General features: G+C 33.9%; 1 protein-coding gene across 2 annotated transcripts in view; it reads left to right on the forward strand.

The window, feature by feature from the left end:
- Positions 1–18,080, forward strand: part of LOC149561870 (MADS-box protein GGM13-like) — a 133,913-nt gene that overhangs the window by 88,452 nt on the left and 27,381 nt on the right. For both annotated transcript variants that reach the window (XM_089825401.1, XM_089825400.1), the window contains exons 3-5: positions 16,917–16,975; positions 17,091–17,190; positions 17,391–17,432. In XM_089825401.1, the coding sequence (XP_089681527.1) occupies positions 16,917–16,975; positions 17,091–17,190; positions 17,391–17,432 (201 nt within the window). The remainder of the gene's footprint in view (positions 1–16,916; positions 16,976–17,090; positions 17,191–17,390; positions 17,433–18,080) is intronic.

The raw sequence follows: 18,080 nt of genomic DNA on the forward strand, positions 1-18,080 counted from the left end.
AAAAAATAGATTTTGAACACTACAATTTTTATTTTTCTAAGTTTTTTTATATTCAATATCTAATTGGATCAAATTTTGATATCAATTGACAAGAAATTTCAAAAATAGGAAAAACACTTCCACTTTTTGCCCAAAAATGAGACCTAACTTCTTGCACTTACCCAATGAGAGTTATAAAAAAGTGCATAGGTTTAGACTTGTTTCTTCCCCCTTTTGAACATCATTAGTGTTAATCAATGTGATTATTGATTTGGTTGTCCAGTGCATATAACTTTTAAGGATTCCTTTAATAATAGCTTATGCTTCGAGATGGATAAGATATCCCGTAGGGATATATTAATTCGAGCCTCCTTCAACTACTCCACCATATTGAGTGATGTGAGAGGAAAAGTTTGAAAATTGTTGACATATAAATAATGATTTCCCTTGGCTTCTAAAAAGGCTTCACAATTATGGTTTGACTAGGAGGTCTTTTCAATAACTTTTGGTGGTGGTGTTTGAGGCAATATTTCTCCAAGGAGCCTCCTTTTGGAGTGAATAATTAGATTGTCTATTGGGTGCATTTGATGTACGTGCTTCATTTTCAAACAAAGCTTCTCCCTACATAGATTATTTTCTCTAGCACCTTCTTGATATTTTCCTTGTTGGTAGGGCAATCTTTAGGCCTTGCAATTTTGGAAGATAGACTTTTTGGGCATTACATGTTGTCACTTAATATTAATTATCTCATTTGAGAAAGTCCACAAGAGATTCTTCACGTCATTCATTTCTAAAACTAGTAAAGATGATGCAACAAAGGAGCTTTGTGTATTTACAAATACACTTGGCATGCCTTCCTCTTGCATTTGAGATAAGATTGGAAAAATGGGCATAGATGGTCTAGGCAAGAGTTTCTAAAAATCTATCAATCATTGCTCTGCTCTTGGACTGGATTATCATAACAATATCATAATTAAAAGTTTTCAAATAAAATACAAAATGCATATTTGCAAGTGGGTAGGCTATAATAAGTATTCGAGTTACCAGGTTCTTAAGAGAAGATCTCAATGGTTATCAATTAATGCGCAAGAGAAGAGAAATCTCCCTTTCCAGAGAGTCGTTCAAAGAAACGGCTTCCAAGGTCATCCCAATTTCCAATTGAATTGAGATACAAAGATATGTAATAGTCTAGGCCCTTTCCTTGAAAGATGCCACAAGTAGTTAAATTTTTTTCTATGATATAATGCATTCTACATACATCTGCCACATTGTGCAAGTGTTTTGCAGGGTTTTTTTCTTCCTCCCACTAAATTTAGGTAGATCTATTTAATTAAAAAATAAGAATGAGGTTCCATTATGTTGGAGAAGCCAAAGAGATTAATGGACCACCAAGATCTCAAGTAAGATGCCACAGAAATTAAGAGACCCAAGTCAAAAAAAGTAATGTCAACAAAACATGCAAGAGGTAGTATTGCAGGCTATGTAGAGGACTGTTGGAATGGAGGCTTGTTTTTATGATTGGATTTTATGCAAACTAAAAATAAAAGACTATGGGGATAATGAAACCCAACCAATGGAAACCCTAAGAAATTTAGAGAAAAAATAATGGAAAATCAAAATGGGCTAAGAAAGCAAAATTCAGTGGTATTGTTTCAACATTTTCTTGACTCCCAAGGGACTAATAATGTAAAAGTGATGCAAAAACATTAGTTCCCACCAATGGTAATAGGTCTAAAAAATTTGGGTTTCCCTGGGTAGGAGCATTTGGAGCTAGAGGTGCCCTTGAGTTTGGGTTCTATCTAATATAGAGAATCTATATTTGGCATTGGCATAGTTAGAAATGGAGGAAGCAAAGAACTTGGATTCTACATGGTCTAATACCTAGGGACTAGTCTATGGCTGATACATCCACTTCTATTTCATTATTACTTTTTGTTTCATCATGTGTACTAGAAAAAAGAAGTGTTGATCTTAAGATTGTCACTCACAAAGAAAAAAAATCTTATGGAAGGTTTAGTGATTGGGAAATAAAATGTACAACACTAAACAATTTTTGAGGTTTCAAAATTTATCTCTTCTTATGTTTTTTTAAGAAAAAGGAAAGGGAGACATGTTGAAAATTAAATCTAGATTTTCAATTACTACAAATTTGATATAGGATGGCAGAAAATCTGGAAACTATGAAACATAAACACATAACACCACTATCTCTTCATTTTCTAGAATGAGAGTATAATGAATAATATTACCAAAATACATATCATAATATTCAAATCACTTTGTGAGATGCACCTGTTTAAGTTTTTGAGAAATGAAAAATTTTCAACACAATGCATTAAGACTTCATCACTATTTCTAAATTCACCAAAAGATACGTGATGTGACTAGAAATTTCAACTTCATGGCTACCAAAAGAGTTAAATGCATGATGCAACAATGCAGAGATATATAAATCAAGGTCACAAGTTATCACAAATAAATGACATTGAACTTCAAATGCATTCAGTATTTGAAATAATAATAATAATAATACCTAATGGCTAGTCTATGACTCATACATCCACTTTTTTTTTTTTTTTTTGTTTCATCAAGTGTACTAGAAAAAAGAAGTGTCAGATCTTAATATTTTGACTTAGCAAGAATAAAAATCTTATGGAAGGTTTAGTGATTGGGAAATAAAATATACAACATTGAACAATCTCTGAGGTTTTTAAATTTATCTCTTCATATCTTTTTTTTAGATAAAGGAAAGGAAGATATATTGAAAATTAAATCTACATTTTCAATTACTACAAATTTAATATAGGATGGTAGAAAATTTAGAAACTATGAAACATAAACATATAACACCACTATCTCTTCATTTTCAAAATGAGATTATGATGAATAATATTTCAAAATATTTAAACCACTTTGTGAGATGCACATGTTTAACTTTTTGAGAAATGAAAAATTTTCAACATAATGCACTAGGACTTTATTACTATTAATAAATTCACCAAAAGATCTGATGTGACTAGAAATTTCAACTTTGTGGCTACCAAAAGAGTTAAATGCATGATTCAACAATGCACATATATATAAATCAAAATCGCAAGTTGTGTGGAATCGTCATCAAGAAAGAGGTTGCATCTTTTTTGGATACATGATTCTTCCATCATTATTACTGCTTGTTTATCCAATAGCTTGAATGTGCCTCCTCTTTTATTCATTTCTTCCTCTTATAGACACTTGTTAGACCTTTGCAAAAAGACTCGAAGATGGAAAAAATGCAAGAGAAAATTACAAGCCAACAAATGAAAATTTTCCTTGCCTTGAAGGAACTTTGGAGTGTGACCCTTAGAAACACTTTCTAGGACACCTAGTAGCATGCCTCATGAAATATTTGAGAGCTCAAGATTTAACACTTGCGTACCAAAATAAGAGAACAAAGGCTGAAAATGTGAAGTTTTTTAAATCTTGTCCTCTTGCAACTATAGATAAATCTTCAAATATTATATATAAAATATCAATTAAGAAGATAGACAAAGGTTTCCATAATCCTTGGTAAATTTATATATTGTTAATGCAAAAGGTTTTTCACACAGTTGAATCAAGTAAAAAAAAACACAAATTAATAATATTGAAACAATAAAGTATAACGTATGTCTTGAAGCATCGAGTAAAAAGTATAGTGGTCATCTTAAGATTGCAATAAATAGTCAATTCAGGTGTGATTTCCTTAATGAAGTATGACTTCATAATACAGGTTAGTCCAAAGCACATTTAAATTATAAACACATCTTTAACATTTTAGTTATGAAAAGTCACCTCTTTTTAAGAAGGCACATTATATATATAGGGAGGGAGGGAGGGAGGGAGGAAGGGAGAAGTGCATGTATTGTCTTACAAGACCACCAAGAAAATACACCCAAGGACAATGATATATTTGAATGCAATTGTAGATATAAGAAGAGAATGTGTGAAGGATATGTTGCTTAATATAATAAATGTTGAGAAGAAAGAGATATGAAGATTATTGCATGATATTTGTGATGACTTTATGAGACTTGTGAGGAGGATCTCATGTAGAGATAATGCAAACATTTGAGAAACATCATGAAGTATATTAAAGAAAGGTTGTGAGAAATAATATGGCATATTTGTTAGACTTTCTTTAGGAGATTTTAATGAGTGTTTTGGTAGAATCATTATCACCAAAATTGTTAATCTTAGATTGGTTTTGACATATGAGTGACAATACACTTAAGTCATTTACAAGATAGAACTTAGTTAATGCCGAACAAGTAATGTATGCCGAGCATAAGTTGTCAGATAGTATATGCCAAGCAAGATATACAATATATGCCGAGTAAACTAGTAAGTATCAAATAACTCAAGTGTTGAGCACACAGTTGATGCTAAGTGATTCAGATGTCAAGTGATCAATGGATGTCGAATCATTCAGAGGTCGAGTTACAACATTGAGGATACAGTGGATGTCGAGCATCAAAGATTTCAAGTGCCGAGTATAATAGTTCTGGACATAGTTGTTTGTAATGGCACAAACTTCTATGTAAACCATTTTAAAACTAACTTAATGATTATTTTGTGATTGCAGATGATAAGAACGAATCTATATTGAGGATCCCTATGCAGTACATGCAACCGATCAATTAAAGGGATAGATTAAGTGGCAAAATGGGTGAATCACAATCGTTGATTCATACCTAACCCTAAGTCACCTAGGTCTTCTTAAAGAAGGAAAACCCTAAATCATTGTATGTGCAGAGAGAGAAGTTTGCATGTGCAAATAGAGCATTCATGGTGGCTAACATGTTGTGAATTGAGATATACATTGTAGAATCAATTAGAGGAAAATAGAGGAAATAAGTTAGATAAGATAAGATAAGATAAGATAAATTAATTAATGTCCAACAAAAGACCACAACGTGGGTCTATGGGACTGGAAGCTTACAACAAGGAAAAAGCAGAGAAATAGAGCACCAAACAGTGTCCAAAAAAGAAAGAACAAGTACAACAAAAGAAGAAGAAAGCAGGAAACATCACAGAAAAGATTAGGTATCCGTCTTCACAGGGAAAAAGTCCAACAATGACTGATTTGTGCGGCTACTAGAAGCCCTGTGATGAATATGAGTGCCACGAGAGGAGTGTTGCTGGCAAAAAGGTCCCCTATGGGGTCTCACCGATTTGGAACAGCCCGTGTTAGGGAAATTGTACGGTCGCTTCACACCCCGAGCTGGAGTTAAGGGCGAGAAGAAGGTCGTAATAAGCTGTGCCTAGGTCTGACTCCTAGGAAATGAAAGTTGTAAAGTATGGTCACGAAGCTATAAGGACTCGCAAAGATAGAGTGCAAAACGTTGATCGGTGTACCTGAACAAATCTAAGAGAGATCTGCAATCTCTAAATAGATAGTAAAATCTCCCTCTAATCTTGTAGTATATGGGGCATTTGAAAAGAAAATGAATCTCAGATTCTGCCTCTACTAAGGTACAAAGTGTACACACTCGATCCTCTCTAGCAATATGGTGGTCAACCTGAATCCGAAGTTTGTGTGAGCCCACCCTAAAGGAGCCAAGGGAGATATGCAGGGCATGAGTCTAGTATCTATGTAAGTACTCAGGGCATACAATAATCCCATCTCAGATAACTAAGAAGTGCTCAGCGTAGAAAGCCATCCTTGGACGTAGTCCCCCTGGACGATCCACCCAGGTTCGTGTGATATACTTCTTGTAAATGTCAAGTCTGACATGCTCGTTCAACTCCTACTGAGAAGGGAGTAGATGAGCCGGGGCATCCAATGAGAACTGGTAGGGAGGAAGATGATCAATGTCGATCCCCACTGAACTCAGTAGGATAGTAGCCTGAGCATACCAACCGCGAGCTCTAGTGGTACGATCAACGTTTGTAATAGCAACTGAGGAGCAGTAGGCTAAATAAGGGTATCTGTGTTGGCCTTCCTCCGAGTTAGCAAAGCCACGAAGATGGTGGAGAAACTAGATCAAGTCAAAAATGGATGCAAGTCTAAATGGGTGAGCACCGAAGTCGGCCAAAATAATTCTATGGGGGGTAGAACCGTGACATCTGATAATCCGACAGAGGAGCATAATCTGGGTACGCTCGATCATGGCCCAATCCAAGTCTAAAAGAGAAGGACCCCAAACCACCGAACCATAGAGCACTGTGGGTCTTACTAATGAATCTAGGAGGGATAGCTTAGACGATGTATCCTGAAAGTGGTGTCTGAAGCATTGTCTCTTGAGCATGGCAAGGGAACCCAACTCTTTACTGATCGGAGGCTGAATAGCTGATCTCAAGATGAAATGAGATCTAGAAAACTTAACCCCAAGGTATGTGTAATATGATGTAATCTCAACTTCTCGACCCTGGAAGTGAAAATGGAGATGTGAAGTCTTCAGACCATTGAAGACCATAACTCGAGTCTTCTTAAGGTTCACAACCAGTTGTCTCATATCACAAAAAGATGCAAGTCTATCTAAAAGCCTCTGAAGACCCTTAGGAGAGGAAGCAAGAAGAACCACATCATCAACAAAGAGAAGGATGGAGATCAATACCTGGTGTAGATGACAACCATCACTTGGAAGCAAGGAGTCACTAAGAAAAGCCTCGAGTTCATCAATGTAGATCTCAAATAAGGTGGGCGAGAGAGGGCATCCCTGCTTCACCCCAATGGTGCTCTGGATAGGATCAGAGAGGCCCTCTGTGGTCCTGAGTCTACCAATCATAGTCTCATATAACCTCATAAGAGTACCCCTCTTCGAGGACCAAAGTGGCACATATGATAAGAGTGGATCAAGACTACACACAAAGAGGTGATTTGTTATATAGCAGCAGAGTCCTAACCATAAGATTATTGTTGAGACATTCTAACAAGTGAATTAGTTAAATCTCTTAACAAAGTAATCCTAACAGGGTGTTGTAAATCCTTTAACAGGGTGCTTACTTTATTGTAAGTTTAATTCCTTTAATTAGGAACACTTCTAACCTTCATTGGATACACTTTACAAGTGTAGTAGTGAATATTTGTGGGTGTCATTTCCACCCTAGTTTTACCTTATCATTGGAGGGTTTCTAGGTAACCAAATATCTTTTGTCAAATATGTGTTGACTGTCATTTGCTTTCATGCTATGGATGAATATGTTTATCTAGCTATTTCAGTTTACATGCAAATTGTGGGATGGATGTTTGGTGAATGATTTTATGGTTAAAGTTTTGAAGGACTGGTTCACCCACCCCTTTTAGACTTTACTTTCATTGTATTTCCAACAATTGGTATCAGAGCTTTGTTCTCTAGAAAGGAAAGCTTTGTAGCTTTGAGGAAAGATATTGAAGATGGAAGTCTACAAGCTGGGAAAGACTATTGAGAATCAGAAGATTGAAATCCATCTTGCCCTACATTAAGTGAATGAAGCAAGAGACAAGTTGAAATGCTCACTGAAGAGAAGGAAAGGGATAGCTATTGAAGAGAATGACACACACTACCAAGAGGAAGACACTACTGAATTGTTTATAGATGGAAACACAAGTGAATTTGATGCAGCAGTTGCAGATCTGATGGAAAAGAATGGTGCCCTAATTGAAGAGGTCATAAATCTTATGATAGAACAAGAAGTCCAATCAGCATTGCTACATGAGGTGACAAAGTAGAAAAAGAAAGCTGAGGAAGACAAAATCATGATTGAAGATGACAACAAGATACTGATCAACATACTAGAAGAGAAGACATCCGAGGTGAATAAGATTTTCTCACATGCAATTTGAAACAATGAATCAAATAATGATTGCCAATCATGAATTGAATGGAAAGGATATTGAGATCACAATACTGAAGTTGTAGAATGAAAAACTGAGGAATGATCTGAAGAGAGAAAAAGAATTTACTGAAAATTTCAATAGACCTAGTGGAGCCATCAAGTATTTTGAGTAATTGATGAGATCTTCTAGATCCAACAGTGATACTATTGGATTGGGTTACACCAGCATTGAAGAAGGAGAATCATCTAAAAGTGGTGAACAAAGAAGCAACAATGTAAGAACTACAAACCTACTTGTCATAATTGTGGAAAAATAGGTCATTCAACAAATGTTTACAGGAGCAACAATGTAAATCAGAACCCTAAGAAGAAATTCATGGGTAACTGTCACAAGTGTAACAATCAAGGACATCAAGCACATAAATGCAAGACCAAGACATCAAGCACAAAAAAATTTCAAGGTTACTACTACAACTATAAGAAGTATGGACATAGAGCATATGAGTGCAAATCTAAAGCCTAACTTGTCATCAAACAAGAAAACCAAGGTAAACCATATTGACAAATCTTACAATTGGGATTACAATACAAGGTATAGTTGTCACTATTGTCAAGAGTATGGAAATGTTGCTGAAAATTGCATTAGAACACATTTTAGAGGTGACTACAGTAGATGATTGAGTCAAAGTACATGTTTAGTTGTTTGAAGACTGGTCACATTAGCAAAAATTGTCCAATAATGTCAAAATCACCTAGCAGTGAATTCAATAAAGAAAAAAAGGAAAGGTTGATGTTGAAGAAGTCAAAGTGTAGATGAAAAAGACATGGAAGAAAAAGGAAGATTGTAACACATTAAGTTCAGATGGGATCACTTCATCCAATGGATCAGGTCATCACACCACTACCAACTAGGCAATCAAGAGGTGTGTGGGACTGATATTTCAAAGTTCCATTATACATCAATTCCAAGGATTCAATTTTGAAAAGATCATATATGCATGAAGTAAGATGCAAAGTATTGGTTAGAACTTAGAAGAAATCTATAAGTTTTCATGTTATTGCCGAGCATGAAAAGTTTCACTATTGCTGTCGAGTGAAAGTTTAGTTGTTGCCAAGCTATTGAAGGTGATAGTGTTGGCCAAGCTTGTTGTGGTTTTTGAGCATTGTAGGAATTATATGGAAGCCAAGTGAGTCAAAATTACTATTAGAGCTAAGCTTACAATTGTGTAAGCATTGAGCATTTATTGCAAAGTTTCAAGGGCTATATGGCCCTTTTTTGACCCATTTGCAATCATTTGAGATTAAAGAGAGCATGAAGAGCATAAAGAGAAATGGAGAAATTAATTCAAGTGTTTGCATACTGAATTCAACTACTACATGACAAAAGACATCAAAATTTTCAAGGTATTTATCATGTGCTGAGCTATGTTGTTTGAATTTATGCAAACCCTAGTTAGTTGTTATGATGTCTAGCTCTTCTACTATTGTTGTTAAGGAAGGAAAGGAAGTTTTAAATGTTCAATTGATTAGTAATGAGATTAAACAACCACATTTCTAGGCAATTCTTGGCGTTGCATATAAAGGAGACCTGTTTGGTGCATTATCTATGATACCACCACAAGTTTTAATGAATCAAGATGTAAGGTGTTGCTACACTTGTAAGGTAGGAAGTATAGGAGACATGGAAATCAGAGACTTGTATGGAAAATTGTGTGAAAACGAAGTGCTAAAAGAGGAAAAAAAAATTGTAGAGAGAAAAGGGTTAACCCGTGCCCTAGATTTTCCTAACATATTTAAGATAGAGTAGATTAAGATAATTCTTAGTAGGATACATGACAACTCTTTATGGTTAGAAGATGACCCTATAAAGATCACAAAGAAAATTATTCACAGACTAACATGGTATCCTACCCTAGACAGAACAAGGAATATGAGGAGTGATGCAAAAGATGCAATTGAAAATAATATAGGGGTAGTGTAGAACAAGAGAAGGATGACCATAGATGCGATCATTGATCCCCCAATTGTTTGCAGTAAGAAACATTGCACATAAGTTCTTTCATCTAGCAGATTGAACAATGTACCATGTATAGCTGTGGATTTAGGCTATAAGATAGTAAAGAAGGACCACTCTTATGACCTTTCCGTGTTACAACTCCAGCAGTTGTTAGAAAAATTGGGAGCCATAAGAAAGATAAAAGGTGCACAATGCAAATTTGGTTTTATACTTGTTTGTATATTTTTCTATGTGCAAAACACTTTTCCCTCATTTGGAAAAATTTCTTGGAAGACCAACGGGTCTATAGCAGTGTAGATTGGAGAATACATAGAGCAACTTAGAGATAATTTTGAGATTGTGATGACAAGTTATTTTGAAGATTTCAAGAAGTCAATGAAACAAAGACTGAGGATACTAGTATCACTAGTAGAGAAACATTTCAATGATGTTTGTTTTCTAGTTGATGTTGATTTCACTTATGTTCAAGCTATTGCTCCAAGGGTTAGATGGCTTAGGCCATTGCCTTATCAAATTAATGTGGATGAGGCATCTACAAACATCATTGCTTTACTGGTAGAGTAAGTAGATAAGAAGGCTACTGCATTTAGAAACTATGATGTAGCAAAGTCTAAAATCACAATAGATTTGAAGACAACTTTTGTGATGAGGAAAAAGAACGAAATTGTGAAAAAACTCAAGGAACAATTTGGTGAAGAGGTAGACGGAGATGAAGAATAAGAGGATAATGAAGATGATGAAGAAGATACACCTACCCAAGCACCACTTGCTCTCACACATGGTCAAGGTGAGGACCAATGAAAAGAAGAAGAAAAATTTCATGAAGGCGCCAAGGGAGAAGAAGCTAATAAAGCACCTATTTCTATAGAAAAGAAGAAGAGAAGAGAAAAGAAGCCAACAGTAATAAAACCTAAGAAAGTTGTGAAACCTTCACAAAAAAACCCTATAGTTCCTATCACCAGGGCTAGTACAAGAGCTACTACTACGAAGACTCAAGAAGTTGAGAAGTCTAAAGGTAAGAGAGCTAGTATAGCTACTAAGGAAGATGAACCTAAGTAGAGGCAAATGAGGAAATATATAGCTCTAGCTGAATCAAATGAGGAGAGGACCGAGTCAGATGACAACAACCAATTCAAAGTGGTAAGTCACAATCCCTCTTCTAATTTGGACAACTTGTGTGATAATATCAAGAACAATGTTGATTTATCAGGGTTCACACATATTGAATTTGATAAACTTGGGAAGATAACAATGAATAAAGTAGAAGAATCTGTGTATGCCATGATGGAAACTTTTAAGAGAACTCCAATTAAGATTGCCAAGTCTTTACCCAAAAGTCTGTTTGACAAACTTGAGCAAAGGTGGCAATACAATCTCTCAACTGAAAGGAATATCGTAGATACTACTCAAGCAAGAGTGATGTTAGACTTAGACAAGTCTACAATGACAAAGGCCAATAATAAGTATAAGGGAAGGTTTTCTCCAAAATACAGAGCCTTTAACATTTTACAGAACAATATTGAAGATGTCCAAAAGAACACCCAACTATGGAAAGTGATATATGGGGTAACAATAGACAAGTCAAACAATCAAACACCTGTGGAAGTAGATGAAGACAAAGTTGAACAAGAGGAAGTTGAGGTAACAAAAGAGAATCTATAAGGGAAGGACATGAGGAAGGCACTATAAAAGAAGTAGTTACAGAGGCTACAAATGAGGAAGAGCAACAACAAGATCATAATGTACCAGAGGTACATATGTCAAGTACTAGTCCACCTCATGTGAACAAAGAAGATCAATAAGAAGAAATAATAAAGATCAAGGATGTCTCTAACAACACCACTCAAAACATCAATCCCTTAACAGAGAAGGATATGAAGAAGATATTGATTGATACCACCACCAAGGCAAAACTATGCAACTATCATGTATTGGTGAGTGTGGATGAGATTGAGAAGGTAAAATTGGCATTTGTAGGGGAAAAAATTCAAGAATTATCTAATGCCCTATGGTAGTATATCAAGGGAAGGACACAGTATCAATACATTTTACCACATTGTTGCAAGATGTTTTAGTACATGTAGTTTCAATAGATGATAAAGATGGGACACCAGTCCAAATAGGTCAGGAAGCTAGCCCTACACCTACAACACAAGCACAAGGTGATACAGAGATCATAGAAAAGGAGTAAGATTGGACTGAAGATTCAGTCTTGACTATGAAACTAGAGGAAGTGATAGCAATTCAAACACTAGTTACCCTGCCAGATATTACTACTCCCATTCATAGTTAAGAACTTCATAGGCCGAGTGTAGAAGCTACATCATTGCAAACATCAAGGCCTAGTGCTAGAACATCTAAGGTTGATGAAGTTACATCTTATGGTGATATCAACTTAGATGAGGTGATTGAACTGCCAAATTTTGATCTTACATCAATCACCATAGAGCAAATGGGCATATTGCAGGTCGCTCTAGCTAGAAAGAAACACCAAGAACTGCTTAGAAGGGAGCATAGGCAAAAATAAGCACTTCATGACATAAAGGAAATATTTCTTGATGCATTCAGCCTACCTACACCTAATGAAGCCAAGCCAGTCATTGAGTAGTTGGAAAATATTGTGTAGAAGGTAAATCATGAAGACCTAGACACAAATGTCAAATTGTTAGAATGGTCTAAGAAGAAATTTCATACCAAGGTAACTGAAAAGATATCAAGTGTCATTGCACTTAGTTAGGTTGAGTTAGCAACCAAAATTGATGGTGTGAAGAAAGTGTTAGAGAACATTCTCTCTCTTTACACCAAGTTGTGTGATGTACCTTTGTTCACACAAGAAGTGCATAGACACATTGACCACCTAGAGGGAGATTTGAAATCAACAGGTAAAATCCTACAACAATCTCTTGGTCAAAGTCAATCTCATTTCAAAAATTTTCTATTAGCACAAGGTCAGTTAGCAGCTTTGCAATCTCAAGATGCCAACATTTGAGCTACACTAATTAACATCCAGTCCATATTGACCCCTCACATGGAGGTGTTACACAAGGAACTAGCCTTTGCAGAAACATTGATGAAGAAAGATCCCTATCTTTCTTCTCATGAAGGCCTAATTAACCTTGCTGCTGAATTAGCTATTCAAATCAAATTTCTAGAGGTAACGTGTGACAACTGGGATGCAGCACTAAAGCTCATAATGGAGGTCCATAAATCATTCTTGGACAAACACATTATTTGTGTACCACCCATGACCTAAGTGTCAAAAAGGGGGAGAATGAGGTAACAAGGGCAGAATGTATTTTGACTGATTTTTGGGGGAGACCAAACCAAGGGGGAGTTAGTATAGAAAAACAGAGCTAGCACAACAATACAATAGATCTAAATAGTAGGAGAATTCAGATTCAGAAAAGAACAATCAACTTAGGGGGAGTTAAAGAATTTTGAGGTATGACTGATAAGTCACAAGTTTTACAAAATTTTGAAGTTTTGAAATTTTGTATGTAAGTCATGTACTGAAAATACACTTTTCATTTACAAGATAGAACTTAGTTCATGTCGAACAAGTAATGTATGTCGAGCAAGATATGCAGTATGTGTCAAGTAACTAGTAAGTGCCAATTCACTCAAGTGTCGAGTAGATAATTGATGCCAAGGGATTTAGATGTCGAGTGATCAATGAATGTCTTGTCATTTAGAGGCCAAGTTACAACATTGAGGATACAGTGGATGTCGAGCATTAGAGGCTTCAAGTGCCGAGTAAAGTAGTTTTGTACATAGTTGTTTGTAATGGCACAAACTTCTATGTAAACTATTTTTGAGCTAACTTAAGGATTATTTTGCAATTCTAGATGATAAGAACAAATGGATATTGAGGATCCCTATGTAGTACATGCAACCAATCAGTTAAAGGGATGGATTAAGTAACAAACTGGGTGAATCACAATCGTTGATTCGTGCCTAACCCTAAGTCACCTAGGTCTTCTTAAGGAAGGAAAGCCCTAAATCATTGTATGTGCAGAGAGAGAAGTTTGCATGGACAAATAGAGCATTCATGGTGGATAAGGAGTTGTGAATTTAGATATACATTGTAGAATTGGTTAGAGGAGAACATATAAAAGAAGTTAGAGGACATAAGTGACACATTTGATCAGAGAGGACCAAGGATACATGCAAAGAGTTGATCTAGTATCTAGCAGCAGAGTACTAACCACAGGATCATTATTGAGACATTCTAACAAGTGAATCAATTAAATCTCTTAACAAAGTAGTCCTAACAAGCTCTTGTAAATCCTTTAATAGGGTGCTTACTTCATTATAAGGTTAAGTCCTTTAATCAGGCACACTTCTAATAGGGTGTTGAAATCCTTTAATAGGGTAAGATCTAACAATCTTGTAAGCCTTTAATAAGGCGGGCCTTTCACAGGGTAGATCATAGTTTATGATCAAACATTGTAACCTTCATTAGATATACTTTACAACTGTAGTACTGAATATTTAAGGGTGTCATCCCTACCCCATTTTTACCTTCTCATTGGAGGGTTTCTAGGTAACCAAATATCTTGTATCATATATATGTTGAATGTCATTTTCTTTCATGCTATGGATGAATATGTTTGGCTAGTTATTTCAATTTACATGCAAATTGTGAGATGGATGTGTGATGAGTGATTTTATGGTTAAAGTTTTGAAGGACTGATTCACAGATATTTCTAATATAAATATTGTCCCATTTTCATCTTTAATAGCTTATAGTTGTGGCCATTGAACTTTATGATATTTCCTTCTTCAACTGTCATTGTTCCCTCTCAAAATTGAATCTCTCTTACCATATGATTGAACACAAGTACTCTAATACTAATTGATCAAATAAAAGAGCAACTAAAATAATAATTCAAAAACAATAAAGAGAGCACCAAATTTATAGTGGTTCACCAAAATAGCTACATACACTCTACAAGTAGGGAAATAAATTTATTCACTCCTTCAATATAGTTACATCTAGTTTGTACTCATATTTATTCAAATATTTAGCTCTTCAATATGAAGAGACAACATAATAACAAATATATTAAGAAAATGAATGGTCACATGATCATTAGACATGACATTCTCAATAACTTCCACCTTATATTTCTTATTGTTGAAGTTGATGAAAGCTCAACCCCACAACTCCCTAGAATCACACACATGCAAAAACCTGTTACAAAAAGAGAGGAGCAAAGTTATGGAGGCTCAACTTTAGAGATCCACAAAAGATGAGACATTCTTGATGTGCAAAAAGAATTGCAAATTGCATTGAATAAATGATTGTTACAAAGAGAGATCAATCCTTATAAAAGGAGATCAAAATCATAGAAGGTAACTAACCTAGGTTGCATACTATTAATTAATAAAAGAACTAATCATTATATGCCTAAAGTTAGGCTGAAGAGAAATAGAGATAATAAGTGACTTAATAATTAAATCAAAATGATTTAATTAATAAGGAAATATTGCATTACTCTAACGCTCCCACTTAAGATAAAATTAGGGAGTAACTAAACACCTAGAAATTACTATTGAATGTAAATTTGGGTCTCGGCAACAAGGTTTGATGAGGTAACCAATCACAACCAAATCTTTGTAAAGAGGAGAAATAGAGAAAATCACATAGGAAAAACCCTACTCTAAAAAGAGATCGAAAAATGTCCCAGAATATAGGAACAAAAGGATGATAATGAAGAACACCACTTGAAGCATGAAGTTGCAAACACTATCAAATTGTTGATCTAAAGAACCTACATTAAATAGAACATGAACAGGTAGAGAAGATTAAATCTAAAGAGCTGATCAATTGAAGATGGAAGATATCTTCATTGCCTTCAAAAGAGGGGATGAAGGAGTGTCTATATGGTAAATGATCCATCTTACTGAAATGCATAGATATCTAGACACCGCAATCGCCTAGTGCATAGGATCAAATACTAAATACACAACTCACTCCATAAAACCAATAAAGAAATAGAACTAATAAAACCCCCAATAATGTTGAGAGGTAAGACAAGAACCTTGAAACTAAATGCAACATCTCGTGCAAAAAGAAGAACCAAGAACATCAAGAGTGGAAAAGAAGTACAAAACACCCACATTGGCATGTGCCATTGACACATCATGATGCCAATGTTGTGGAAGGAACAATCACTTGACAAAGTAAGATGTGAATATCGCCAACATGAAACCCTCCAAGGCACTTTATAATGTAGTGTGAGTACAACAATACACAATGATGTACACGATCCCAAAATGCAATAGAGTGACACTTTATCTTAGTGCATTTGCAAAAAAAGCTACAAAAGGGTGTCAATCAGAATTATAAGAGGCATAAGGTAAATACAACCGATAGTACAAACCATGATGAATTATCCGAAGCAAAAAATTGATCCCTACACTTGAAACAACCAAGATGTCCACCAAAATTCAAAAATGTGAAAAACTAAATAGAATGTTCCTAGAGCAGAATCTCTCATGAAGAGAACAAGAGCATGGAAGTTTGGAGCTATGATACTATGTTGATGTTGATGAAATCTCAACCTTACAACACCTAAGAATCATTGCATGCAAACACATGTTACAAAAAGAGAGGAGAACAACTATGGAGGCTCAAATTCAGAGATCTAGAGAAGATGAGACATTCTTGACGTGTAAAAAAGGATTGCAAATTGTATTGAATGAATGAACATTACAAGAGAGATCAATACTTATAAAAGGACATCACAACCCTAAAAGGTAACTAACCTAGGTTGCATGCTAATAATTAATAAACTAATTAATTATTACATGCCTAAAGTTTGGCTTAAACAAACTAGAGATAATAAGTGACTTAATAATTAAATCAAAATGATTTAATTAATAAGGAAATACTTTATTACTCTAGCACTTATAAATTAATTGAGATAGATGATACTTAAGATTTTTTATGGTTAAATTAAGTTTTATTATTGGAATTTATAATATAGATAAAAAATTGAATTTTTTTAAATAATTTGTAGATTATTTAGATACTATTTTTGTCAATTTAAGAAAATAAATAAACTAAATTAGTTTATGCTTTAAGTATATGTATTAAAATAGTTATTGTTCTCAATGAAGTAACACTTTGTCTATGCAGATATGTACACAGGTAGAGAACATGCAAAAAGAGCTAAAGAAATTAGAGAGCAATTGCAAGTAAGAATTATGAATTATATATAAATTTATATTTTCCTGAATAATAGTGTTCATGATTTTTTGTTCTAATATTGTACATAATTTCCATGTTTTAAAAATATTTTGCATAATGTAGATATATGATTGGTGAAGACCTAGATTCCTTAAGTCTAAAGGAGCTTCACGTTCTTGAAAAGAAAATCTATTCAAGTGTTAGAAATATACACTTGAAAAAGGTAATTACATTATTATTTGTATGTTGATAAATATTCTATAAAATTTTAAATACAATCTTTGTTTAAATTTGATTTGATCAAATTATTTTACATTGATTTATCTATGAAATTTAATTTGAAAAATTAAACATAAATTTACATTGTAATGCATTTTAATCAACATTACACTATTTTATAAGAATATTATGCTTATTTTGCAGGAAAAAATGTCATTAGAATACATTGCATCTCTAAAAAGTAAGGTAAGATGTAATTTTTATCAATGCATTATTTATAATTATTATATTTCTCATATCAAATTTTAAGAGATAGTTAAATTGTAGATGTTTTTTCAACATATACATGTTACACCATATTTTTGAAATTACTATTATTTTCAAATCATATTTATTTTTAATGAATTATCAGAATTCAATTTTTATTATAATTGAATTTGACTAAACTTTTATTAAAATGTTAAAGTTGCGTGTATTAGTAAAATTGGGTTAAAGGTCAATAAAACATGAATTTATTCTAGCAAGTAAACCAAATAAATTCTTATAATGACAGTCAAATAATAAGCTAGACAATTTATGTTATTTGATTATATTATATTTTATGATATTATATTCATTTTAAAAATGATTAAATACTTTTATTAGCAACTAATTATCTTATTTATAAGAAATATTCTCTTCAAAATAGTATAATACTATCCTAGTATAATAATATATTATAACAACTAAATTAATCACAAATAAATAATTGGAGTATAAAAATAAATACCGTTTTCATTCTTTATTAAACATTATTGAAAAATATACCAGTCTTATTGTTATTGAATATAGAATATTAAATAAAATTTGAAAACAAATAAAAATCTTCTAACAATTCATTCTATATTTTATTTT

This window comes from Cupressus sempervirens, chromosome 4 (assembly GCF_028749045.1).
Source record: "Cupressus sempervirens isolate cs-2001-9-10 chromosome 4, ASM2874904v1, whole genome shotgun sequence".
NCBI lineage: Eukaryota > Viridiplantae > Streptophyta > Pinopsida > Cupressales > Cupressaceae > Cupressus > Cupressus sempervirens.